Source organism: Culex quinquefasciatus, chromosome 3, assembly GCF_015732765.1.
Source record: "Culex quinquefasciatus strain JHB chromosome 3, VPISU_Cqui_1.0_pri_paternal, whole genome shotgun sequence".
NCBI classification, from domain to species: Eukaryota; Metazoa; Arthropoda; class Insecta; order Diptera; family Culicidae; genus Culex; species Culex quinquefasciatus.
The window spans coordinates 106,103,083-106,129,484 of record NC_051863.1 but is presented as its reverse complement, the minus strand read 5'-3'; the positions used below and the strand labels follow the sequence as shown (position 1 = coordinate 106,129,484).

Here is a 26,402-nt window from a genome sequence, read left to right as displayed (position 1 = left end):
TGTTAGATGTTAATAAGTGTTTATAAATGTGGCGAATTTATTGATTATATTCTAAACACGTGAGTTGTTACTGTGCGATATCCGGTATGGTTTTACGAATCCTCGGTGGACTCTGTGGAAGAATTAGCCACTTCTGTTCCTGGGAAACCGACTCCTCGTGCACTGGACTTGTACCTTCTCCCCACTTTCTGCCGCACCTACCGGTTAATGTTGTGGTCTGGTGAACGCTGCTCAGGTTCAACTAATTTTCCGGCCGACCTGCCAGCTAATGAGCGTAGCTTTTGATTTTTTTTAAATAATTTTTACGGCTATCGCTGTCACTAAGGTTTGAAATGCCCAACAGTAAATATTTTCCTAAAAAGGTACAATATTTGCACGTAGCAGAGCACGTGTCATGTCACAGTTCCGTAAGTTTGGTATGAAATATGACCAGCAACAAGAGCACCAAAACTGTGCTGGTTTAGTGTTGACCAAAATGATTCTGAAGGAACACCTTTTGAGCATTCGATTTCTGTCGCCAAGCTTCATCAGAGCTAGTTTATTGATCGCGATTCACCTGATTCAGTACTACATCGAAAGTTTGTGGCACAAGTACTGTCCCGTGTTTGCCCGCCCGGTGGTGAAGATTGATGCTGGGAAGCTCCGAGGGCTGAGTCAACGGCTTTCCAATGGGAAACCGTATCACTTTTTCAAAGGCATTCCGTACGCTGAGCCTCCGGTTGGAGAGTTACGGTTTAAGCCACCTGTTGCGTTGGAGCGATTTGGCGAACCAATTCTGGATTGTTCCGTCCATCGAAGTTGGTGCATGCAGTTGACATTTCCCATGAACATCGTTATAGGATCGGAGGATGGACTGTTTCTGAACGTTTATACGCCGGAGCTACCTGGTGATCAAGTTGAATCCATGAAGAGACTTCCAGTGATGATTTACGTACATGGGGAGCTTTCCAAGAAGGAGCTGGCGATAGTTTCGTGTACAATCCACTACCGTTGCTTGAGGAAGGCGTAGTTGTCGTTACGCTGAACTATCGTCTCGGTCCTTTAGGGTTCCTGTGTTTGCCTGAAGCCGGAATCTACGGTAACATGGGACTGAAGGATCAGCGAATGGCATTCAGATGGGTACAGCAGAACATTTCTAATTTCGGTGGAGATCCGAACAATGTTACAGTATTTGGCGCAAGTGCAGGAAGTACATCCGTTCAGATGCATTACCAGTCGGAACAGTCCAGGTGAGGCCACTTCTGGGTTAGTGCAGGATTTCTGATCTCAAAAGTAACGTTTTAACTTCAGACAATATTTCCATCGAGTAATTGGGCAAAGTATTAGCGGTTTCACACATCCATACTTTCAAGTTCAACCAGAGGAGAAGGCTAAAAAGCTGGCAAAATTATTGGGATGTAAAGAAAGCTCCACTCAGGATTGTTACGGTATGTTCAGATCCAAACTTTAAAACGTATAGTTACACAAAACTAAATCTTCCAGAAACGCTCATGAAGGCTTCTGCTCGACGAATCGTTCGACTGCAAAACTTTGTCCACAACGAGGCGGAGAAATCCCAACCGTACAAGTTTTACTTCCGACCAGTTGTAGAGGTAAAACATGCCTTAGACGCCATAATCACCGATCGTCCGGAAGATATCGTCAAGCGATACGACACCATGACGATGCCCATCATGACCGGTGGCAATACGGCCGAGGGTTCCCTGACGGCCTTCATGTTGCGGGGTCGCATGAAGGAATTTGATCGCCATCCAGAACGGCTTATTTCACTTCTCCTTGACGATGCCGAGATTCCGGACCGTGTTGGGCTCGGGAAGCTCATCAAGCAGTTCTACTTTGGAAGGCGTAAAATTGACAAAAGCTCAATTCAACAACTTTGTGATCTCAGCACAGATGCTGACTTCTTGATCCATCAGGCAGTTACAGCAGAGTGGATCGCTCGGAATCAACCCAGAGTTAAGCACTACTACTATCTGTTCTCCTTCAGTGGCAGGTGGAGCTTGATGAAACATTTGCTCGGAGTGCCTCAAATTGTTGGAGCCTGCCACATCGAGGATGTTTTCTACATGTTCAAGTACTCATCGACAATCAAAAAAAGAAATCGCAAATAAATTTCCCATCTCTTCCCAACAGCTCCTACTTCCTGCCGGCAATCTCCGAAAACAGCGACGAAATGAAAATTAAAAAATCGTTCATTAAACTGTTTTCCAACTTTGCCAAGTACGACGATCCAACGGCGCAAGGATTTGAACACAGTCAGCTGAAATGGCAGCCGGTAAAAAGTTGTGACCAGCGCTCCGATGGCTTCGACATGGACTGCTTGCTGATCGATAAGAATCTCAAAATGGTGCGGAATCTTAACCGGGAACGCGTTGAGCTATGGCGAGGACTGTTCAAAAAGTATAAAAATGGGTATTTGTACGAGCAGGGAAAATCACTGCTGAATTGTTGATGATCTTTTATAAAATCTTTTAATGAATAAATATAAGTCTGGGTCCTGATTATTTCAGATTGATCCTTCTGAATTTAAACATGAATTAATTTATATTTTAAAATCAGCTTGAGATCAGGTATATTAGCCGATTGAGAGGGGGAGCGATGAAAAATTCTGTTGCGCGTTACATGGGTGGTGGGAGGATAGCTCATCTGTTACAATTTATTACCAAAATTTTACGTAATAAAAGATCGTTCCCTTTGTGTTTTCGTATCGGTAGCCAAAACTCACCACTATTCAAAGAAATTCATGTTTTGGAAGATGCGTTGAAACATCCTCTACCATCTGGAGCAAAATCTCGATTTTCTCAAAAGTTGATAGTAGCCGTTTCTTTAATTATGGGCAGTTTGTGAAAAAAGATACCGTAGACTGGGGTGAGATTGATAGCCCAGGGTAACATTGATAGAAATTTGATTTGGCCACTAATTTTGATACATCCAATATAACAATAACATTATTGCATATATGTTCGATAATAAGGTAGCCTTTAGTGCTAATATACTCAAAACTCTCAAATATGTTGAGCTATGAGTTGACGGTATTTTCATGGATTTAACGTAAATTTTCAGTTTTTACAGAAGCAAAAGTGTCAAAATGTTTAAAACATTTTGTGATACTACCTGTTTATTTTATTTTACTTTTAAAAAAGTTCATTATTCGAGTGATTGCATAGTCTTTCCTCAGTAACCCAGTTAACTCAATCCGAATTCTGAAACGGAATTTGTGTACGATTCTAATTAGATTCCGTTTCTGAATTCGGATTGATTTGACTGGGAAGGTGAGCAAGGCAATCAATTTAAAAAGCTTTCTACTTGTATTAAGCTGCGCCTGAATGTATGCAAACAAAATGCTAAAAAAGCGTTACTTACGTTTCTGTCATAAAAGCCATATATGAAGAACGCTTGGACTAACGAGGCTGATTCCATAAAGCTGCCTCAGCTGGATCTGTAGCAATTTTTACCCTTTTTTGTTCCGTCAAAATTATGTTTTAGCAACATTGCTCATAACTTTTGATAGCGTTATCAGATCTTCAATCGTGTGCAATTATTTTGATCAAAATCCAAACACCCGCACATACATTTGCTCAGAATTTGATTCTGAGTCGATATGTAAACATGAAGCTAGAAGGTCAAAGTAAGAAATTCGTTTGTCGAGTAATTTTAGAACCTTTCCTCATTGAGGTGAGGAAGGCAAAAGTACATAAATATCACTTAAGTGGTCCTAACTTGAGACTGGGTTGCCAGTACTTCAATATTTTGGACTCATTGGAATGGTTGGAATTCAGCTATTATAATATGACGGTAGCGATCCTAAACCAAAGTTTTTGATTGGCGGGCAAAATTTGAAGCCCGTAAGAGTTGCGGGCCAAACCACCCATAACACTACAAAAAAAAACCTCTATCAGTTGAAGTTTTTTGAAATTTCGAGTATTTGTTGGACATTTTCGTCTTTCAAATATTAGAAAAAAGGAAAAGTACAATTTTCCAACAGTTTTATTCAGATGCTGATAAACTTCAACTAGGAATTTGGTAGAAATTCATTCAAACAAAAAAACTGTTTTTTTTATTTTTGTATGGAATTTGAATCCCTTGGTCAAGGAGTGATTTAACTTTTTGCGGTTTAAGACATTTTTTTTTTGAAATTAAATATATCTTTATTGAACTTTCTTATAATAATTACATTTCATTTACATTCTAAGTGGTATGGCTACATGCTCTTAATCTTTGTTATATTTTTCGTTATCTTATTAACTGTTCACATTCATTTATTTACTTCAAATTGTTTTACATTTTTGCATTGAATCGAATACATTTGACTGATTCTTAGCGAAGCTACACCAAAATGTCACATTTTTAAATTTTCAATATGATTTTTAATATGAAAAAAATCATTTTTATTATGATGCAATGATTGCAATGTGCTTTAAATGCGTTTTCTCATCTTTAATGCCAAGAACATTGACCAAAAGTGGTCTGCAAGCCATTGTACGGGAGAGGAGTTTTTTCATAAATCTGCTCCTTTCGTTGTCCCGTCACGAAAAGAAAAGGCTGGCAAAAACTCAAATTTCATCAAATTCTTTCAGTTCAAGGAGCAAAAGATTCGTTTTTTAATTTGTGATAATGTGTAGAAGAGCAAAAGTTTTTAAAAATCAAACTGGCAAAACTGAAGCGATTTTTGTAGTGCCTTTTAAAAGTCCAGTTTTACGATGTTGTCCCGTCACGCTACATTTTTATTTCAGGGGAAGCACAGGTACTATATGGTCAGGGTTGCGAATGAGCGAGCGCTCACGGAAAGCGTGCTCGCTCCAGCTGGAGCGTGAGTTTTTATCAGGTAGCTCGTGCTCGCTCACGCTCACCGGAGCGTTTTGCGCTCACGTGAGCTGGTGAGCCAAAGTAGGTAGTTGTTTTTCCCTGTTGAAGCATCTGCCTGTTTGAAACGAAGTTTCTAGAACTATCTCAGCACAGGCAGCAAAAACAAACAAGAAAGTGGTCAAACAAACAAAAGTAAGCAATAAAATGGATGTAGTCGGCGAACCCAAATATACGTTCTATTTAAATTCAGAATTAGCCAAGGGGCAGAATGATTTACTCTTGAGTGTGCTAACAAAGAGCTAACTCATTCTTAATGTGAAAATCATTGACGTGAAGAGATGCACTGATATGTATAAAAAAATTGAATTAATTGACAAATGTTTATTTTAAGTTGTTAGAATCCGGAGTTTTGACTCAAGGTGGTTTTAAAAACACCAAAAAAATAAAATTTGTTTTATTGAACCTTTATAAAAAACAGCAGTGAGCTTTATAAAAGTTATAATCATCCCTCATATTCGGATCATTTTAGAGAATGTCCAAATTCAAAAAATCATTAATTGAATCTGTAATTGAATATTTTCAGAGGCTTGGTAGCGGAAGTGTTAGATATAATTTACTTGACGGAAGAGGAACCACCCTTTATGTGCTAAAACGTAACAATGACAATTTATATTATTTCATTCAAATGGATTATTTCAAACACTAGCAATTTGGAGGCTTTTTGTAAAAAGATAAATGTTTCAACAATTTTACCCTATTTTCTAGAATGAGAAAGATTAACTTAATAAAAATGATCATCCGTTTCCAAGCACTGAATGATTTATTAAATGGAATGACTTTTGTTTAATGGTTGCTCATTCTGATCCGCACGCTGGAATAGCCAACAAACTGTTTAGGTACATAAAACAGTTTAATTTTATATTTTAATCAACCAAGCATATAACATAGAATCGAACTTACCCCAGCATAAATCTTCTTGAATTATTTCATTGTTTTTAAGTTTTTCTAAGGATTAAGGTCCTTTTTGTTCACGCGCTCATATCCTTCCTTTGTTTCAACTGACATGCTGCGCCTTAAGTACAAAATCTAACTAAGATTGAAAAACAAAAAACTGTCTCAAAAGTAAAACGATTCGCGACACTTCCAAAGTGAGCGCTCCGTGAGCGAAAAATGAGCGCGAGCGCGAGCGTGGGGCAAACGCGAGCTGAAAAAATCGGAGCAAACGTGAGCGCGGGCAAACGTGAGCTAGCTCGCGCAGCGCTCCTCCTCACGAATGAGCGAAAAGTGAGCGCTCACGAGCGCGTGAGCGCGTGAGGAACGCAACACTGTATATGGTTCATTCTGCATGATATTTCTTTGTAGGAAAATCAATTATCTTTCCAAATATGTAATAACATTGGGGGGTTTCTTCTTTTATTTTGCCACTACAGCCAAAACGCTGAAAAAAACTTGATTTTTTTTTGAAAAGGAGCCGAAGAATCGGTCATTTGGGTAAAAAAAGAAAAAAAATAACTTTAACAACTAATCCTAACTTAAAACTAAAAAAAAAAAGTAAATTAATTGAAATATTCAAAATCAATAGAACGAGTAAACTACGAACTGTATTTTAAAATAAATCCTCCAAGCGTTCTTACTTGTTCCGCACGAGTTTTGCAACCACGCAGTGTCGTTGTCATCTCGATGAAAATGTTCAGAAGTTCTTGTGGTGAAAACAGGTCACTACTGCCTTCATCCGTTGATACTGTTTGGTTTTCCCTCGGTTACTGACTGAAGCCTGGAGGTGTTGTATGCTCTGCAACTGCTGATTCAACGGTAATGGCTGCAGATTTGGAACCACTCGAGTAGTTTTCCCTCGGTTACTGACTGAAGCCTGGAGGTGTTGTATGCTCTGCAACTGCTGATTCAACGGTAATGGCTGCAGATTTGGAACCACTCGAGTAGATCCTGCTCCTGGTGACGCCAAAGCAGGAAAATCCACGTCCGTGAAAGTTGGTGGTGTTTTGTGACGATTTGGTTGGTGCCTCGTCGTCGCTTGCTGCCGAATTTTCACAAACTCAGCACGTTTTGGGCAGCTTCGATTCTTGGTCGAATGGTCGCCGCCGCAATTGATGCATTTCGCTTCGATGTTCTCGTTGATTGTTTCGCAAGCTTCAGTTTTGTGCTCACCTCCGTAGGTTGCACAACGACTCTTGATGAAACAGTTCCTTCCACCGTGTCCAAACTGCAAGCAGTTCGAACACTGTGTCACGTCACGGTGCACTGGACGATAACGTTCCCAAGTCACGATGATGTTGAAAATTGCCCGAACTGCTTTCAGCTCAGACGGCGTTGTCGATCCTTTCTCGAGATGAACCAGGTACAGTTGATCACGATACTTGATGTCCTTGTTGTGTCTCGTCATCTTGAAGACTTCGATCACGTTCAACTTAAGAGCAGAGACGCATCGAGCTCTACAGGCTCAATAAAAACTCTTTACCTGCTCTGTATGGTAGAACAGAGGTATTCTAAATATTTTTATTTTTCAAGCAGAGGAAAACAGTAAAGAGTTTTTAGCTCTAAATGCTCTCTATGGAAATTGGCCATTTGATTCCTATTTCTGTTTTCCTTGCTTGAAAATAATTTAAAGGAAATGTTTTTTTAATTTAATTTCGATTGCTTTAAAAAAGAGCTAAACACTCTTCACTGTTTTCCTCTGCTTGAAAAATTAAAAACATATTTAGAATACAGGTAATAAAATGGCCAATTTCCATAGAGAGCATTTAGAGCTAAAAACTCTTCACTGATTTCCTTGCTTGTGAAATAAAGAAAAAATGTGGTTTGCTATTTAATTGAAACTTTCTAATGGTTATCTTCCTTAAAAAAAAATAAATAGTTTTTTTTCTGTTGAGATGTTAATTGATTTTCTTTTTATAAAATTTAAATAATTGTAAGAAGCTGTAGTTTTTATTTTTTTAACTTGCATATTTAAAATAGTTTTTATCTTAATTTGTTGAACATTTGTTTTGCCAAGACAAACAAAAAAATAGCTGTAAAATAATTTTATTGTTTCCAATATTAATTACTTACCGGTACCATAAAAAGAATATAATTTTATAAATTTGTATAATTTTATTTGGAATTTCTTTCAACCATCCAGACGAGAGCATTTATCATAAAAACTCTCTATGGACACTCTGCTATACTAGTTTTCACTTCAGACGATCTCTACCAAACATGCTTCATATTACCTGTGCCTACGACGCGGTCGCTTTGTGTTTGTCGCAAGCAGTATTTATTATAAAAATAGTTTTTATTTTTATTTCAGTATCTATTGAAGATAGAGCTTTGGTTTCTTCGAGAGAGTTGTTCATTTTTGGTAGTTAAGCAACTTTGTCGAAAACAAAAATATTCTATATCTTGTATCTTAGAAAATATATAGTTTTAACTTGTTTTGCACAACTAAAATCAATCAAATTGTAATGACGTCTAAGAGAATAATATAGAACCTTTTGGTACCAGCAACATTTTAGAACATGTCAACTTTCTAAAACTTATCGTTTTTGAGATATATGCAATTCAATATTATTTTTTCTGTTCGCTGCATACAGAGCTTAGCTCTGTTCTACCATACAGAGCAGGTAAAGAGTTTTTATTGAGCCTGTAGAGCTCGATGCGTCTCTGCTTAAGAGTTTTGAGCTCTTCTTTCAATACATTCACATCCATGTCATACAGGCCTCGGAGGACCTGTTTCATGGGGCGTTTACCTGGATCGTCATGGCTGTAGTATTCAATCTTTGTGTTGTTCAGGAAATCCCGAACGTAGTTGTAATCCTTTCTGGTAGGTAGCAGAATTTTGAGTCCATCAGCACACAAGCGAATGGAAGCTCGTAAAGCACCAGATTTGATAAAACCGGTCAGCCACTTTCGCACCGAATCCGATGACGATGTTTTCACAAAAATGGGTGGCCACTTTTCCCGTCGTTCAAATTCTTCCTTCTCGCTCACGTCCACAGGAAGGGTAGCGAACTGGTTTCCAGACAATTTTTGAGCGTTCTTGCTCAAACTGCCTGGCTTTGCAGGTAGCGCTTCGGCATTCTTTAGCTTCTTCAAATCTGCCGATCCTGCTGGTGAGGACCGCCTCTTTTTCTTGCCGTAAGGCATTTTTTGCACTTTTTAGCACGTTTTTGGTTTATGAGGGACACACGTCTGACTCGCTTCTCTGCTGATCGCAGACTCGCCGCGGTTGAAGACAATCTTTTTTAAACAAGTATTATGTATGGAAAACGGCGTTTAGTTGATTGCACTTGTATTTGATAAAAGTTTGAAAGGAGTGGATTTATGTTATTTTTGAACACAGACAGAAATTTGTTAGGAGTCCGATATGCGATGCCTTTCCGTCGGGTCGCAAGATTTTTCATGTTCCTTGTCGGCGTGTTTTTGTTTTTTTTCGCGGTCGTGTGTATGTGAAGGTGCGGCTCTGGTTGTCTCGATGACAGTTGAGCCAGTCCAATTTGCGATGCCTATTCGTCGAGTCGCAGGATTTTTCGCGTTCGTCGTCGGTGTGCAACAGCAACAAAACCTTATCATACCATTTCAGCTCGAACATCAATCAATTAATTAATTAATTAATTAATAATTCATTTGAAACTCGTTATAACATCTTAACTCAAAAGGTACACTGTTTAATTCTTGATTCTTTAATAACAAATGATCTTGATTAAGATTAAACCATTTCATTTGAAATTTAACAACCAATAAACGGGAAACCAATAAACGGGAAATGTCTCATCCGCGGCATCCATTGCTTGCCTTGAGGATAATATATAATACCTTTCAACAGACACAATGATTTTGGGTCGCATCATCATCTTCTATGATGAATCAAGACCAAACACCCTATCCTACTAACAAATTTTCAGGTTCTTGGAGCTTGTAGGTATAAGCACAGGGTAAACCAGCTGCCCTAGTAGCAACCTGCGCTAACTAACATTCCCGTCCCTTAAAACCGAGATCTACAAACTGACATGGCGGGCACCGTTGGTGGCCAATGACTGTAACCTATTCGCAACTGATCTAGTTTTAGCAATCATGGTGTTTTATCTTTTCGGCGCATTCATACCTGCTGTTGATAAGGGAAACACCACTAGATCGTCGAAGCCTATGATCAGTACACAGCAAAAAATCCGATGGTAAAATCGCATGCAAAAGCATGCACATCACCTTCGTCAAAATAAACACTTAATATTACACACTGCATGTACAATTTTTGCAAACACAAAAAAAAGTTGCAACCGACGGGATTCAAACCCAGCACCAACAGTTAGGACTGGCGCCTTAGCCCACTCGGCCATTAGACCGATGAAAAGCCGTAAGGATAAACGCATATATGAGCTTGACATTTCGGTCAAGTAAGTTTGCCATAGGGACGTGGCGTTACATCGTGCTGCCACCTGGGTTTTTTAAGTGCAAGAGTGTAAAAGTGCTGAGTCATCGTCTAAAAATAGACGGCGTCCTATCTCGCCCAGTAAAATGAAGTCGATAAAGTAGTCGGTTTCGATGAGAAAAAGTGGAAAACGTGGTCTAAAAATAGCGACGCCATCCCCCTATACTGATGGGTGTAAAATTACATAAAATTGCATAAAATAATGCAATATTTATTTTACACCCAGGCCTTTTACACGCAGCTGGATTACTAATTTTTTAGCTGTGTAGTGCTGAAAGGATATTACGGTTCTGTTCAGCAACGGAGGGCCAACCATGAGTGGTCTCTCATGCTCATGCTCATGGTCATTCTCATGCTCAACACAGACAGAAATTTGTTAAGTTTTTGATTCTGAATCGATAGGTGCACATGAAGGTGGGTCTACACATTCCGTGAAAAGAGCTTATAAAGCAGGCAAAATGTCATCATAATTTTAGATCGAAAGTTGTTGTTTTATTGACAAATTACCAATGGTCGTAAATCGACCGTCTACCCTATTCCCTTATCATCAAACTTTCCCACACTACTAGAATCATTTACTGCAACACTTACACGCTGTTTAAGAGCTCGCTCGGTAATCACTCGTCGACTAAGTTAGTCTGTTGCCGGCACTCGCGCTGTATAAAGTGGCTTAATTATACCGCATCGTTCGCTCCGGCCGTTAATTCACGGCGCAACTGAGCGTGTGTCGTAAAACGACGCGCTGAGTTTTTTATTATATCATGTTTGATTTTATCAAAGCGCTTACCGCGTTTTTTGCGGCCCTAGTCAAGGGGCTGGTGACGACCAAGTTGCTGAAGTTGTTTCCCCGCGGTGCGTCCAGTTGTACGCGTGCGCCAGGGCAAACTCCGAGGCGTCACAACAACACTGCCGGACGGGACGACGCCGTATCACTACTTCAAGGGCATTCCGTACGCAAAGCCACCCGTTGGGGAGCTTCGCTTTCGTGCTCCGGTACCAATTGATTCGTTTTACCACCCTATCGTGGACTGTCTCGTTGATAGAAGTGCGTGTTTGCAACCGCTGGTTGGGCGCTTTACATTCGGGAAGGAAGCTGGGCTGTTTTTGAATGTTTACACGCCAAGACTGCCGAACGGCGACGAAAAAGATGTCACGAAACTCCCGGTTATGGTGTGGATTCACGGGGGAGGCTTCATCAGCGGATCGGCGGACAGCTTTATCTACGATCCGATCTACCTCATCCAGGATGGAGTGGTGGTAGTTACCATGAATTATCGGCTGGGCCTTTTCGGATTTCTCAGTTTGCCCGAAGCAGGGATTGAGGGCAACGCAGGGCTTAAAGATCAGGTGAGCCTCGCGGTTGGGGATTTGAGGATTTTTTAAAAGAAGTGTGTATTTTTTGCAGCAACTGGCTTTCAAATGGGTAAAGGAAAATATTTCTAATTTTGGTGGTGAACCTGAAAACATTACAATATTTGGTGAGAGTGCTGGAAGCATGAGTGCATATTTGCACTATCTCTCTCAAAATTCCAGGTAGGTTTCAGCAGTAATTTTCTTATTCATTTCAGAATCTTCCCTTGATTAACATATTCGGCTTTAGTCAATTTTATTTAATTTCTATAAAAATTTAATCAAGCTAAAATGAGGTAATTTTCTTCTTTAAATATTAACATTCTTTTTAAGAGTATTTAAGATTTTATTTAAGAGTATTTAAAATGTTTATTTTCTTTTTTTTCTAAGTATTGAGTAAAACTTTAAACTAACAGCTAACATTAGACAAACTTAACCAAATTTCCATTGTTCAAATCTTATATTTTATTTTTCTCAGACCCGAATGACTCTTGAAAAACATCGTTTAGAGTTGCTTTGTAAATGATTCAGTTTTCATGATATTTCTCTATTTTGTAGGAAATACTTTCATCGCGTCATTTGCCAAAGTGGAGTAGCTTGCTCGGAATCTTTCTTCCAATCGGATGCCGCTGATAAGACTCGAAAGCTGGCTAAGGTCCTTGGATACAACGGTGACGACGACAACAGGGTTTTAGGTACATTTTGGAATAATTTAATTTATTTCCTTCAACTTATGTTTTCAATTCGTCAAAATTTAGAAACACTAACAAAAGCGCCAGCAAGTCTATTAATGAAGCATCGTCATGACGTTATGAGTGACCACGAGAAAAGCCTCGCATTGCAAATGATCTACCGGCCGGTGATAGAGCAAGAAGTTACTGAAACCAGCATCATAACCGAGACACCGGAAAAGATTCTCAAAGCTTTCGACACCATTCAGATGCCTCTAATCAATGGATGTACTAACAGTGAGGGCATTTTGGGGTTGCGAATGATTCTGAAGCGATTGGATGGTTTTAATCAAAACGTGGAACGTCTTGTACCACAATTGATGGGAGAGCTCTCACCGGATGACAAACAAAAAATTGGAAAAGAAATTCGTCGGTTTTATTTCGGAGATAAGAAAATCGATAAGCACGCTCTTAATGAAATGTGCGATTTGATGTCGGACAATATCTTCATCACCAACACTATGATCAACGCTGAGTGGTTGGCAAAATATCAGCCAAATGTTGAACATTACCACTATCGGTTTACCTACGATGGACGGCTGAGCTTTTGCAAGCGAATGTTTAATTTAAGTCAAGTGCCCGGAGCGTGCCACAGCGACGACATTTTTTACTTATTCAAGTATGTGTAACAGTTTAGATTCTACGAAAAGCATCCTCAAACTTTTTTTTTCTTATTTCTAGTTCTAAAATGCTACCAAATCTACCGGCAGATAGTGAGGAATATCGTATCAGAAGCATAATGATTCGATTGTGGACCAATTTCGCAAAATACGGTGACCCCACTCCCGTACGAGACGCCCATGATGGACTTCTTTCTTTCAGGTGGAAACCAATGGGGGTTTTCGAAAGCACTTCGAAGGAGTTCAATCTAGATTGTTTGGAAATCGATGTGAATCCAAAAATGCTTCGAAATCCCTGCGTGAACCGCATCCAGCTATGGCGAAGATACCTACAAACATTCAGGAAAGACTATTTATAATTTAGTGAAATTAGGTAATCATGAAAAACAAAGGAAAAATGATTTGATTCAAACGTAGGAAATGAAGTCAAGATTATAAGCTTTAGATATAAAATAATATAATCAAAAGATGATTCATGTGACCATGTGAATATGAAGAAATTCAGCATCAAATGATCTACGTAATTTCTAAATTGCCCATAAACTCTTGTTAATCTGGCGGTGTTAGTTTTGCTCTTTTATAAAAAAATATTGGTGTGAGATGTAAAAACAAGTGACTTCTCGAAGGTTAAAATTAATTGCAAAATTTGCTCCCCTGTCACAGCCAACTTTAATAGCAATTTTTCGTTGAGGTGTTCCAAGATGCGCGTATTTTTGTCACTAGCGCAAAATTTACCTCCTCAATCCCGATACAGACTCTTAAAGACTGTGAATGAATACATTGTGATAAATGACTCTACAGAAAAATTATCGGGTTGGATTCAGAGTAAGAGAAAAAATTATAAATTTGCAGAATCATTCTACTGAGCAATGCATGTTACATTCGGTTCAATCCGAAGAAGAAGCATCTCTCTTTCAGTTCGATACCGGCAGCGGCGGTGAGAAGTCGACGCGTGTTCAACATGTTCGAATTCATCAAAGCAGTCTATCGATTACTGGTCGGTACTACGAAGTATGCTTACCTGCAGCGAACCAAGAAAGTAGGCCACCTTTCTGATCGACCTACTGTGATCCTAAGTGAAGGCAAAGTGCGCGGAATTTCTGTAAATTTACCCAATGGAAAGCAATACCAGAGCTTTCAGGGGATTCCGTACGCAAGAGCGCCCGTTGGAAAGCTTCGGTTTGCCCCGCCGGTCCCGGTGGATAAATTTGACCCTGAAGAAGTAGATTGTGCGCGGGAATGTGAGCCCTGTACTCAGGTAGATTTGTACTTCCGGTGGCGTATTATTGGAGTAGAGGGACAACTTTGTTTGAACGTGTACACTCCAACGCTGCCATCAGACAAGAACACTAACCCCCAGCTTCCGGTTATGGTTTACATTCACGGAGGTGGCTTTGAGAGTGGTTCCGGAAGTACCTTCCTGCATGACCCCATACACTTGTTGCAAGAAGATGTGATAGTGGTTCTGATGAACTATCGACTGGGTCCGTTGGGATTTCTGAGCTTTCCCGAGATGGGAATTGCAGGAAATGCTGGGTTGAAAGATCAAGTAACAATTAAAATTATTAAGTTAAACTAAACTTAACCTCAAATATTTGTTTCAGCTGTTGGCCTTTAAGTGGGTTAAGAGGAACATTATTCGATTCGGCGGTGATCCCAACAACGTAACTCTCTTTGGACAGAGCGCGGGAAGTTGGTCTGTTTATCTGCATTATCTTTCGCCAAATTCCAGATATGATGGGGTACTTGATGCTTATTGTATACCATTCTTAAAGTGTGTGTGAATGAATTTCAGACAGTACTTTAATCGCGCGATCTGCCAGAGTGGTGTCGTTTGCACAGAGTCGTTCTTTCAAGTGGAACCCTCCACCAAAGCTCGCAAGTTGGCTAAGGCTTTTGGATATAGAGGAGACTCGGATTTGGGTGTTTTAGGTAAGTGCGATTATGTGGGTCACTTTAAAAAGATGATAGAGTAAACTATCGTATGTTTGGCAAGTTAAGCACTCGCTCCTAACTCCATCCAATTTGCTGATTTTCACTACTTCAACAATTTATTTTGAAAACTGTTGATAAAAACTAGCATTCTCACTTCTTAATGAGCTATTTATCATTTGAAAACGCTTTTTGATGCGTCGTCAGCGTGCTGATATGCCAACAACGGAGGGACAAAGAAATTTCATAGTTTTTCCCTATGTTGGAATCATTTGTTTTTTTTTTCTTTTTAATCGCAATCTGTTTCAGATACTCTTATGACTGCTCCTGCTCACCTGATCATGAAGCACCAGCGTAAAATGGCCAGTGACCAGGAAAGGAAACTAGCAATGAACTACGTCTTCAGACCGGTAATCGAAAAAGTGAAAACAACGGATAGCATAATTACCAAAACCCTGGAGATATTCTCAAAGATTTCGACTCCATTTGAATGCCTCTTATCACGGGTTGCAACACCGGCGAAGGATGTCTTTCGTTGTACTTTATGGAGCACAACGGTCAAATAGGTGTTTTTGACGAAGAAGTTGAGCGACTTGTACCATGCTTTCTGAAGGAAAATCCTAAACTAGATTACCGGGCAGTTGGTGGGCAAATTAAGCGGTTTTACTTTGGCGAGCAGCGCTTCACTAAACGCACGAAGCAGCAAATGTGTGACCTCATGTCGGACTGCACCTTCATTACCCCGGCGATGATTAACGTTAAGCTGCTGGCCCGATATCAACCCAACGTACGGCACTATCATTATCGGTTCACGTTCAGTGGCCGGTTTAATTTGTTCAAAGGGCTGTTTAACCAGAGCGCCATGGAAGGACCTAGCCACGGAGATGATAGTTTCTACATATTTGAGTGAGTCTAGTTTAATGCACCTTCTTCATTAAATACTAAATCTGTTATAACTTTTTTTTCTAAAACAAGCTCTCCATTGCTGCCCTCGGTTTCACCAGGAAGCAAGGAATTCAAAGTGCGAAACAACTTTATTCGATTGTGGACCAATTTTGCCAAATATGGATACCCAACTCCATCGGAACCTGTAACTGCAGAAGTTTGGCCTGAAGTGCGATTTGTGGGACCTGATGCTGATAAAGTCAATCTGGATTGTCTCCAGATTGATACGGAAACATCAGTCATTAGGAATCCCTCTGAGCATCGGACAGTCTTTTGGAGGAATCTGTTGCAAAAGTATAAGGAAGAACTTTGTTGAGCATAAATTTGCAGTAACTTAAGAACATAAGAATCTTATCAATGATGTACCAACACTTTCAGTGAATGCAAAGATTCAATATCGAAATTGAAAATTATTGAAAAATAAAAACACGTTGTAGGGCTAGTTATTTATTTAAATCCTAAAAAAAACTAAATTTTGGTTCTCAGATAATTTCATTAGATCACAAAAACATAACATTAACAAAACCAAAAATACCTTTTTGCCTTCCTCACGTTACTGAGGAAAGGCTATAAAATCACTCGAAAAATGAACTTCTCAATTAGACCTCCTAGACCCACCTTCATGTATACCTATCGACTCAGAATCAAATTCTGAGCAAATGTATGTGTGTGTGGTGGGATGTTGATCAAAAAATTGTCACTCGATTATCTCGACATTGGCTGAACCGATTTTATCCGTTTTGGCGTCATTCGATCCGTCTTGGGGTCCCATAAGTCGCTATTAAAAATTATGCAGTTTAGTTAAGTACTTCAAAAGTTATGCTAAAAAAACGATTTTAACAAAAGTCCGGAAGATTGTAAAAAGGGTGGTTTTTGTAAGAAAACCCGTCATGCTATACATTTTTAGAAAGGTATTTAAAAGACCTTTCCAACGCGTTCAAGACATTGAAGATCTGACAAATCTATCAAAAGTTATAAGCACTTAAGTGTTATTTGCGCACTTTTTCGAGGCCGGATCTCAGTTATTTTGATGGAAACGTTGTCCGGATCTCTCGTACGACCTATCGCTGGCTGGGTATTGAAAAGACCTTTCTAACGCGTCCAAAACATTGAAGATCTGACTACCCTATCAAAAGTTATAAGCACTTAAGTGTTATTTATACGCTTTTTGGAGGCCGGATCTCAGATATGTTGATGAAAACGTTGTCCGGATCTCTCATGCGACATATCGTTGAATAGGTATTCAAAAGAGCTTTCCAATGCGTCTAAAACATTGAAGATCTGACAACCCTATCAAAAGTTATAAGCACTTAAGTGTTATTTGCGCACTTTTTCGAGGCCGGATCTCAGTTATTTTGATGGAAACGTTGTCCGGATCTCTCATACGACCTATCGCAGGCTGGGTATTGAAAAGACCTTTCTAACGCGTCCAAAACATTGAAGATCTGACAACCCTATCAAAAGTTATAAGCACTTAAGTGTTATTTACGCACATTTGGATTTTGGATAGCACCCTTTAAATGTGAGGAAGGCACCAACCACCTAAGGGTGGATTAAGTATCGTTTTAGATAAGACTCACAATACGCTTTTTTTGCAAAAAATCTCTAAAAAACTTTTACTTTTATTTCGCTAAGGCTACATTTATTGCCTATCTGATTTTTACAATGATGAAAATCCCAGTATCAAATTAAACCTATTTTTTTGAAGTTGCGCATCTGCTGGTTTGACGTTGTACTGTGGAATTGTAGAAATAAATGTTATACATGAATTTTGTTTCAGACTCCGATATAAGAAGTGAGGAGGCAGAGGGGAGGTTATGTATTGGAATTTTTTTTGTCAATCTAACTACACGGTGTCAAAAAAGTTGGAACCCTTGGAAATAAAAAGTTGAAAATGCCTTTTTTTTAATTGTAACTTGCATCCGTTTCGGATCTTCCTTGTTAGAGGTGATTCTTGGCATCCTTCCGGATCGAATGCAACAAGAATCTCCCAAAATGGTTGAGTTTTTGCCGAGATACAGCCGGTTGAAGTTGCATTTCCAACTTTTTTGACCCCCCTTGGTGCTTCGCGTAAGTTTTGGCCCCGTTGGTGCTACAAGTGTTACCATATTTCTATGATTCTTTCAATAACTCATTCGTGGATAGATTGCATTTCTCGGGGCTAACCTCTGAAATCAAAGATTGGCCCATCGCTGGCTGAATTTCAAAATTGAACTCATTCTGACCCTCTAATCTCTTGAAGTTTGTGTTGGAAAAATCGTAAAAATGTATGGAGAAAATCAACTGTTTTTCTTTTTTACTTGTGGGAGGCGCCATAATTATCCAATTCGTACCATTTCTCAGATATAGATGCTTTTTTTAAATTTAAAAAACCTTTTCCTAGTACACAATATTTTTAGGATTTTTCGCTTAAAAGTTATTATTTACTTTCAAATGCCTCCCAACATTATTTAGCCGTTTATGTTTGATATCGTGATTTATACTCATTTCCTATTTTTGTTATTTTTTCATTGGATCACCATCGTGTTTTCCGGAAAATTTTACATAAGAATCATTGAATATCTCAAGCTAAACCAAACATGGTAGTGAAGCAGCTCTCCAAAAATGAAAACTTATGATTTCCTATACACAAATAGGCACGTGGCCTACGCTTCCGTTCCAGACCTACTTTCAGGAGTTTGCAATTCAATGCACAGGCACATGGCTCATAGAAAATCGTAAGTTTTGGTCGAATTTATTTAGACTCGTTCATTCGAAGTCGCGATTATCTGAAGCTTCGCTTATCCGTTCGATGCAAAGCTTTTTTTGGAACTTTGGATAATTGAATCATGAGCAAATAAATGTTTACAAATCGAAGAGGGCCAATTTGCATTGTTTTATTGAAAGAAGAATTAAAGAACGGTACTCAATTGTTCTTTAAGAGCGTGTTTTTCACCAATGTGTAACAGGTCGTATCGAGGTGCTCCGATTTGGATGAAACTAACTACCACTCCAATACTTCTAACTAACGTGAAATTTACCGAGGTATCCGGATATGAAAAAATTGAGACAAAAAAGTACCGCTATAAAATGTTTGTTGTAGAAAAAACGAAAAACTATGAGAAAAACTGCGATTGGCCGAAAAGTTAATACCCTAGGCTTATAGTCCATGAAATTGCCTATCTTTCGACATATGGGAGTATGGGTGTTGGAGGCTGTTGCAAAAAGATATTAAGGTTTAAAAAAAATACATTTTGAACAGTAATTTGCAAAAGCTATGAGAAAAAGTCATGCCGATCCTGGATGTCTATGGCCCAATTTGAAGTGCTTCAAAAGACCTTTCAAATGCATCTACGAGAGTTGGAATTGATGAAGTTTTACGGAAATGCGAGCAATTTTAAGATTTTTTAGGTTTTTTGGACCTCAAACTTCGAAGCCCGTTTTACCCCACTTCCCTTTTTTATAGAGGGCTCATATTTGGCATGAGTTCATCTCATGTATAGACAAACAAACGCTGAAAGCTTCATCCAAATTGGAGCACATCGATACGACCTCTAGAAGAAACCGAGCAAAATTTACAAATATTGCCTCTTAAATAAACTTATTTCAGTTTATTGAGTAGCCGTTCTTTAATCTTTAATCTTTAATAAAGAAAGCAAGATTGTGTAGGTGCCCAACTTAAGATAAGATTATTAAGATGAAGTTTAAAAATAAGCATTTGAAACTATCCCACATTCATCCCATTACAAATAGGTACACATTTCGAGGTATAACCAAGTTTAACAACAATTGATTGATGTTTCCCATTAGAAACGAGATTACATTTTTCATGCGTTTACAGTTTAGTTTGCTTTATGATTATCCAATGTGCACATGCAATGTGAAAAATTTCGAGTTTGATCCTTTTCGAAATTTTTTTCTTCGAGTTCTAACGGTTAATCAATGTGCGCTGCCGTCGATTATTTCATACACTTAACCTTATCGGCAACTGTGCCGACTACTCTGGAGCACAAAGTTCACGCCGCACGCCGCGATGACGATTAAAAGTTAAAACAACAAAGTACATTATACTACTGTGATGCAAGTAATTAAGTGTACCGGAGGGAGTTTCCATAATCAGTTTGAATTTGATGTTCGAGGCGTAACGTGTACTCTGTCGAGAATTACGTGGCAATGTGGTGGACAACTAGGGAGTATCTTGTTATCATCTTGAAATTAGCCTTATCATTCGTATCGCACGGTATCGGGAATGTACTAATTCGATTTTGGCCCGGTTTTGAGCGCCCTGTCGTGGAAGTGCGTCAGGGAAAGGTGCGAGGGTCACCAGTGAGCTTCGAATGGCAGAAAGTATCACTACTTCAAAGGAATTCCGTACGCAAAGCCACCGGTGGGTGAGCTACGTTTCCGGCCACCGGTTCCACTGGAGAAGTTCAATCAACCCGAGCTCAACTGCAGTTCTGATAAGGGAGACTTTGTGCAGCCGCACATTGTACTCAACTGGCCAGTCGTGGGTTCTGAAGACGGACTGTACTTGAACGTCTACACGCCCGGTCTACCGACAGAAGAAAATGCGGCCAAATATCCCGTCATGGTTTACATCCACGGAGGTGGACTTCGTTTCGGAACAGCTAGTTCGTTCATCTACGATCCCAAGCATATTGTGCAACGAAACGTGATAGTGGTCACCATGTTCTATCGACTTGGTCCGCTGGGATTCCTGTGTCTACCCAGCGTTGGTATCAATGGTAACATGGGCCTCAAAGATCAAGTGAGAATTTGCATAAATTGAGGCAAAAAATACTTTTGAATTAATGATTATTTTTGATCAGCGCCTAGCTCTCCAGTGGGTACAAGAAAATATCGCTAAATTTGGAGGTGATGCAGATAACGTTACACTATTTGGAGAGAGTGCAGGAAGTTGGTCGACTTATTTGCACTACCTGTCACCCAATTCTAGGTACATTATAAAATTATTAAAACTTCATTCAATTTTATAACCTTTACAATCGCAGGAAATACTTCCACCGCGTGATTTGCCAGAGTGGAGATGCGTGCACGGAATCGTCCTTCCAAATTGATCCAGAAGGAAAGGCAAGAAAGCTTGCTCAATTGCTGGGATGTTGGGGAAGCTCCGATCAGGAAGTTTTAGGTAAGACCAATAGAAATATCAATGTATGCGTGCATTGCGCATTCATCAAATTTGAATGTAGGTACTAGTGTGCGTATGGTCAAGCATGGAAAACTTTATGGAGAGCTGGAATAATTAGTAACATTTTTCAAGCATATTTTTTAGAAACATAACACCTCGATTCAAAATGCAATAACAAATCAGTGACATAGATTTAATTTATTACAATTCCAAATTTTTCATTGAAACTTCTGTAACGTACCCATCAACACTACACTATGAGTTAAACTCACACTTCAAAATGATCCAGCCCAGTGCGATCTATTTTAATAAGATTCCTACCATCGTATTAAATTTATGGCTCATAAACAGCCACTAAGTAAGGAGACTCGAAACGCTATAAGTGCTCACCTGTACGAGACGTATGTACCCACACAAAAAAAAATCGAATGTTACATCATTTATGATTAGGGTTAGTGAATTTTCACGATTTCGCGGACAGCGTGAAAATCGCGAAATTTGAAGATTTCCGTGAAATCCCGTGAAATTTATCAATTTTCTCAAATCAATTCATAAAAATAACAACATAATAAATATTTCATTCTTAAAGATCTTTAAAGTTAATTTTATTAGATTTGAATTGAAAAGCGTATGAACCATTTGAAGAATTGTTAACAAACAAATATTAACATGAAATTGATACAACATTTACTGAGAAGTGATTTATTTATTTATTTATTTTAGTCACACCGTCTTTGATACAAAAAATATCCACAGACTGAATTTAATCTATACCCTTAATTCTACTTTTAAAGCTAAGTTTGGACATTCCGTTGGTAAATTTGACACAGACAGAATTAAAACATTTACAACATTCATAAAAGGGTTAAAATAACTTCTCCAGCCATCGTTCGGGATTCTAAAGAGAACATCACCTCTCCGATTTCTCTCTGGAGCTTGCGGCGGAAGCAAAGCTATTAGTGCCTGGCAGTCCGAGTTTCCGTTCACTACGTCGAATAAGAAAATAAAAACCTGCTGCGAATACTTAAATGATGTTAACAAAAATCAGTCAAAGAAGAAAAATTATTCTCGATTTTTTTTATAAATTTTTTCTCTTTCAACCAATACTTGTAAAAATTGAATCAACAAGTATGTTGTAATTTTTTTTTAAAGATTGTACAGATTTTTTGAGTTGTATAAATTTACTTTTAGAAATCAATTAAAAGCAAACATTCATTTAAAAGTAACATTTCGTGAAAAAAGTTGTCTTTCCCATTCCTTCCGGTCCAGGAGGAGCAAAAAAAAAGATTGAAAAATTGATTCCATCAGAGAAGGAGAAGAAAAATATTGAGAAAATAGATTGCAATTTTCGTGGTACTGTAAACAATAGTTTATCAGTTTTTCTTAGGAAACCAGCTGAATTTTACATTTTTTTCATTCGCCGTTATAACCATTTTACTTTAATTTAATTTGAATTTTGAAAGATATAATTTTGAAATATGCTGAAAGATTCAAGCTTGGTTTATTCAAGATTAAAAAAATAGTTTTTTTTTTTAATTTTAAAAATTTCGTTACAGATTAAATTATTTTTGACTAGTGATTTTTATTTTAGTTTTTGAAAAGTGAGATGAAAACCTTTAAATTATTTTTACTGGGCAAATGTCGCAAAAAAAGTTATTTTAATTGTTAGATTGTTTTGTTAAATTTGGTTTTTATATGAAATTCAATAAATTGTAAAATGTTAAATTAGTAGCAAATCAGCGAAAACTGTTTAGCTATATTATTCGAACATTAAAAAAGCTGGTCAATAAATGACAATACGCATTTTTTTTTTTTCAAAATATTTATAGAGCCCATCCATAAACCAAGTGGATTTTTTAATTAATCAAATTATTTTTTGTGTCACGTTCAAATTAAGTTAAGATTTTTTTTAAGTTTATTGAAAAATAATATGTAAAAAAGCATAAAAAGTACTTTCTGCAAGTCTAACATAAAATTTTCATAGTTATTTTAATATTTTTCACGTTCCGCGAAATTTCTGTGAAATTTGGTGTTTTGCAATTTAGGTCCCCGTGAAATTTGCAATTTTTGAGCGTGAAAAATCACTAAGCTTTTTATGATGTAACACTTTTGCACGTCATTAAACATTGAAATTTAAATGCAATTTGATGTAAATTTGCAACAAATTATACGTAAAAACACGATTTTACGAGTTATTCAACCGTTTGCGTCGAATTTCAAGTTTTCATCAACTGAGTTTACATGTGATTCATTTTTTCCGTGTCGAGGAAATTGACATATTTTTTTCTGTGTAGAGTGTAATATAGTTCGATATTTTCCGTTCCTTTTAGGGCCCGACTCCCCAAAGTTTGGGATATTAGGATGTAACAGAATGGGCAAATTTTGTGAGCATTTCAGGACAAGGATCCTGATCAATAGTGCTCCAATTCAACTCAAATTTGGCTTGGAAGATCCTTACCCAAAATTATTAGACATATTTTTGTTTTTAGTAGAATAATACTTGCCGAAAAGATACGTCTCGTGACGATTTTCGTAGAGAGCCACATGTTTTATACATCATATTTCCGAAACGGTTGAACCAATTCTAGCTCGCCGCGTTGCAAAGACAGGTAATAAGTTGGGCATTCAATGAAAAATACTAAGACATTTTAAAAAAAATCTGGTTCACTTAGATCATATGAAAACTTTTTTTTTTGCTGATTTGAAGGTGTCGGAATCAAATACCTTACAGCAGAAAATATTGTTTAATGATTTCTTCATCGAAACTCCCCCGCATATTTCGCTGGAGACGCATGGTGCTTTATGTTCGAATTGAGCAACTCTCTACGAAATCGGCCGATTTCGACCATTTTTATTTTTTGTATTTTTTTATTTGACTCAAACTTTGTGGGGGCCTTCCCTATGACCAAATAAGCTATTTTGTGTCATTGGTTCACCCATACAAGTCTCCATACAATTTTGGCTGCTGTAACAGCTGTAACTTTTGAGTGAATTTTCTGATCAATTTGGTGTCTTCGGCAAAGTTGTAGGTATTGTTGAGGACAATTGAGAAAAAAATAGGTACACGGAAAAAAAAATTGCAGATTTTTTTATCAACTTTTTTTTCACTAAAACTCAATTTCCCAAAATACGTATTTTTTATATGTTTTAGGGGACTAAAATCCGCAACTTTTGAGCTATCGAGAAACATGGTCAAAAAATCTGCCGCCAAGTTATGAATTTTTGAAAAATAGTGATTTTTGTAAAAACATCCAAATTTCATGCAAAAACAAATTTGAAGTTATTTTTAATGCAAAATTGAATTTGCAATCGAAAACTACTCTTCAATTTTTTTGATAAAGGGCTTCGTTTTCAAGATATAGCCACCGAAAGTTTGATTTTAGCAAAATATTTACAGTTTTTTGATTTTTAAAAATAGTGACCATGAGCGACCATTTCTAAAAATATTTTTTTGAAAAGTTCAAAAAATTTGCTATAAAATTGTCTAAGAGACATTGAAGATTGGACCTCGGGTTGCTGAGATACAGCCGCTTTAAGAAAAAGAAACACAAAAATTGAAGTTTTCTAAGTCTCACCAAAACAACCCACCATTTTCTAATGACGATATCTCAGCAACTAATGGTCCGATTTTCAATGTTAAAACATGAAACATTCGTGAAATTTTCCGATCTTTTCGAAAAAAATATTTTGAAAAAAAAAATAAATCAAGACTGACATTTTTAATGGGCGAAATATTCATTGTTTGGCCCTTTGACCAAATTGATCAGAAAATTCACTCAAAAGTTACAGCTGTTTGAATATTTACATACCATTTTTGTATGGGCAGCAGCCAAAATTGTATGGAGACTTGTATGGGTGAACCAATGACACAAAATAGCTTATTTGGTCACAGGGAATGCCCCCACAAAGTTTGAGCCAAATCAAAAAATACAAATAAAATCCATTTCCGGTTTTGGTAGAGAATTGCTTAATTATGCAACAATATCTATTTTTTTAATATATTATCTGTAAATAACTCTAAGTTGTAAGTTGAAGGAAATTTAATTTTCTAAATAATTCTTAAGCAATGTTTCTTCTTTTACATTTTTGCGATTTTTCCCAAACAAAGTTCAACGCTTGACAGCGACCCCTAAACTATAACAGATTTGACCCAAAATTAGCCCAGAAACTTTGTTTATCTTTGGAATCCATCCAAGAGGTGTCTCTTTTTTGTCACACTACTGTATGCTCTAAGCTATATTCTAAAATAATGCAAAATATATTAACTCTCTTTCCAGACACTTTAATGAAAGCTCCTGCAAGAACGCTCGCAAAGCTGCAAAACGATGTCATCACCCCGGAAGAGAAGAGCTGCGCGATGCGCTTTATCTTCCGACCAGTAATCGAACAAAAACTCACCGAGGACAGCATCATTACGCAAACGCCAGAACAGTTGCTGAAATCGTTCGATACACTCCAAATGCCAATGATGTCGGGCGTTACAAGCGCCGAGGGAGTTCTTGCACTTAATTTGAACAAGTACTGTTTGGAGAAGTTTAGCAAATATGCCGAAGACTGGCTGGTTCCACGTTTTATGAGTTCCCCGGAGGGATTGGATCGACGGGCTATTGTTGAGGAAGTGAAACGGTTTTACTTGGGAGATAAGGATGTTTGCTGGGCGACGATCAATGAATCATGTGCTCTCTTGTCGGATTTTACTTTCGTTGGGACGTCCAACCTGAGTGCCGAATGGATCGCCAAGTATCAACCAAATGTGCGGCATTACCACTATTTGTTCAACTTTGTTGGACGAATGAACATAATGAAGCCCCTGTTTAATGTTGGTGCAGTAGACGGAGCATCCCACGGTGATGATAACTTTTACTTGTTCAGGTTTGTAATTGATGCTTTTTTAAGTTACACAGTGTAACGACTCAAATTTCAGCCCAAAGGTTCTCCCCGAATTGTCGGATGCTAGCGATGAGGCCAAAATGCGAAACATTTTCATCGATGTTTTCACCAACTTTGCCAAATTCAACGATCCTACTCCAGACGAAAGCACGCTAGGGTTCAAGTGGACACCGATTGCATCGACGCAACGTGACTCGGAATCGTTTGACATAGATTGTTTGGAGCTGAATGTACCACCCCGAATGGTTCGAAATCCTAGCCAAGAGAGGAAAGAGTTTTGGAGAGCTATGCTGAAGAAACACACTAACTTGTTGTAATTGAACCAATGTTTAAAAGTGTTTTTGTTATTCTTGAAAATCGACAGATTTATTTATATCACAACACATTTTACGTTTATGCTTCTTATCACTTTGTGAAATCTAAGAAACAAAATTTACATAAACTAACAATGTATAACGATCATTATAAATAGCACCAATAACCCACCGACAAATCGATACCCCATTAACTATTTAACGCTAGACCAGCCACGCAAAAATATCGTTTGCTGCACCAAACTAATGACAACAACATACCTA

The 26,402-nt window shown here is 38.0% G+C and overlaps 3 protein-coding genes across 3 annotated transcripts; all 3 read left to right on the top strand.

Annotated features, from left to right (window-relative positions):
• The first annotated feature begins 475 nt into the window (after positions 1–475).
• Positions 476–2,452, top strand: LOC6030782 (venom carboxylesterase-6). The gene is given in 6 exon segments (XM_038261091.1): positions 476–935; positions 938–1,229; positions 1,291–1,427; positions 1,483–1,845; positions 1,894–2,074; positions 2,134–2,452. Coding segments are annotated over 6 exon segments (1,752 nt in total).
• An 8,613-nt stretch (positions 2,453–11,065) lies between these two features.
• LOC6030783 lies at positions 11,066–26,181 on the top strand. Its single transcript, XM_001841665.2, is given in 13 exon segments — positions 11,066–11,575; positions 11,634–11,761; positions 12,137–12,273; positions 12,337–12,928; positions 12,991–13,285; positions 14,753–14,861; positions 15,171–15,271; positions 19,917–20,123; positions 20,125–20,553; positions 20,615–20,742; positions 20,798–20,934; positions 25,212–25,806; positions 25,859–26,181. Coding segments are annotated over 13 exon segments (3,321 nt in total). The 5' UTR covers positions 11,066–11,395; the 3' UTR covers positions 26,142–26,181.
• LOC6030831 (esterase B1) lies at positions 13,284–15,479 on the top strand. Its single transcript, XM_038260829.1, has 5 exons — positions 13,284–13,754; positions 13,828–14,478; positions 14,534–14,661; positions 14,725–14,861; positions 15,171–15,479. The coding sequence occupies exons 1-5, from the start codon at positions 13,719–13,721 to the stop codon at positions 15,425–15,427; spliced, it is 1,209 nt and encodes a 402-aa protein (XP_038116757.1). The 5' UTR covers positions 13,284–13,718; the 3' UTR covers positions 15,428–15,479.
• Positions 26,182–26,402: the final 221 nt, after the last annotated feature.

Bases quoted from the DNA above. Each gene is read 5' to 3' on its own strand.
- LOC6030831 (XM_038260829.1), top strand. From the start codon at position 13,719: ATGACTCTACAGAAAAATTATCGGGTTGGATTCAGA. The intron at 13,755-13,827 runs GTAAGAGAAAAA...TTCAATCCGAAG, and splicing joins ATTATCGGGTTGGATTCAGA to AAGAAGCATCTCTCTTTCAG. The intron at 14,479-14,533 runs GTAACAATTAAA...TATTTGTTTCAG, and splicing joins ATGCTGGGTTGAAAGATCAA to CTGTTGGCCTTTAAGTGGGT.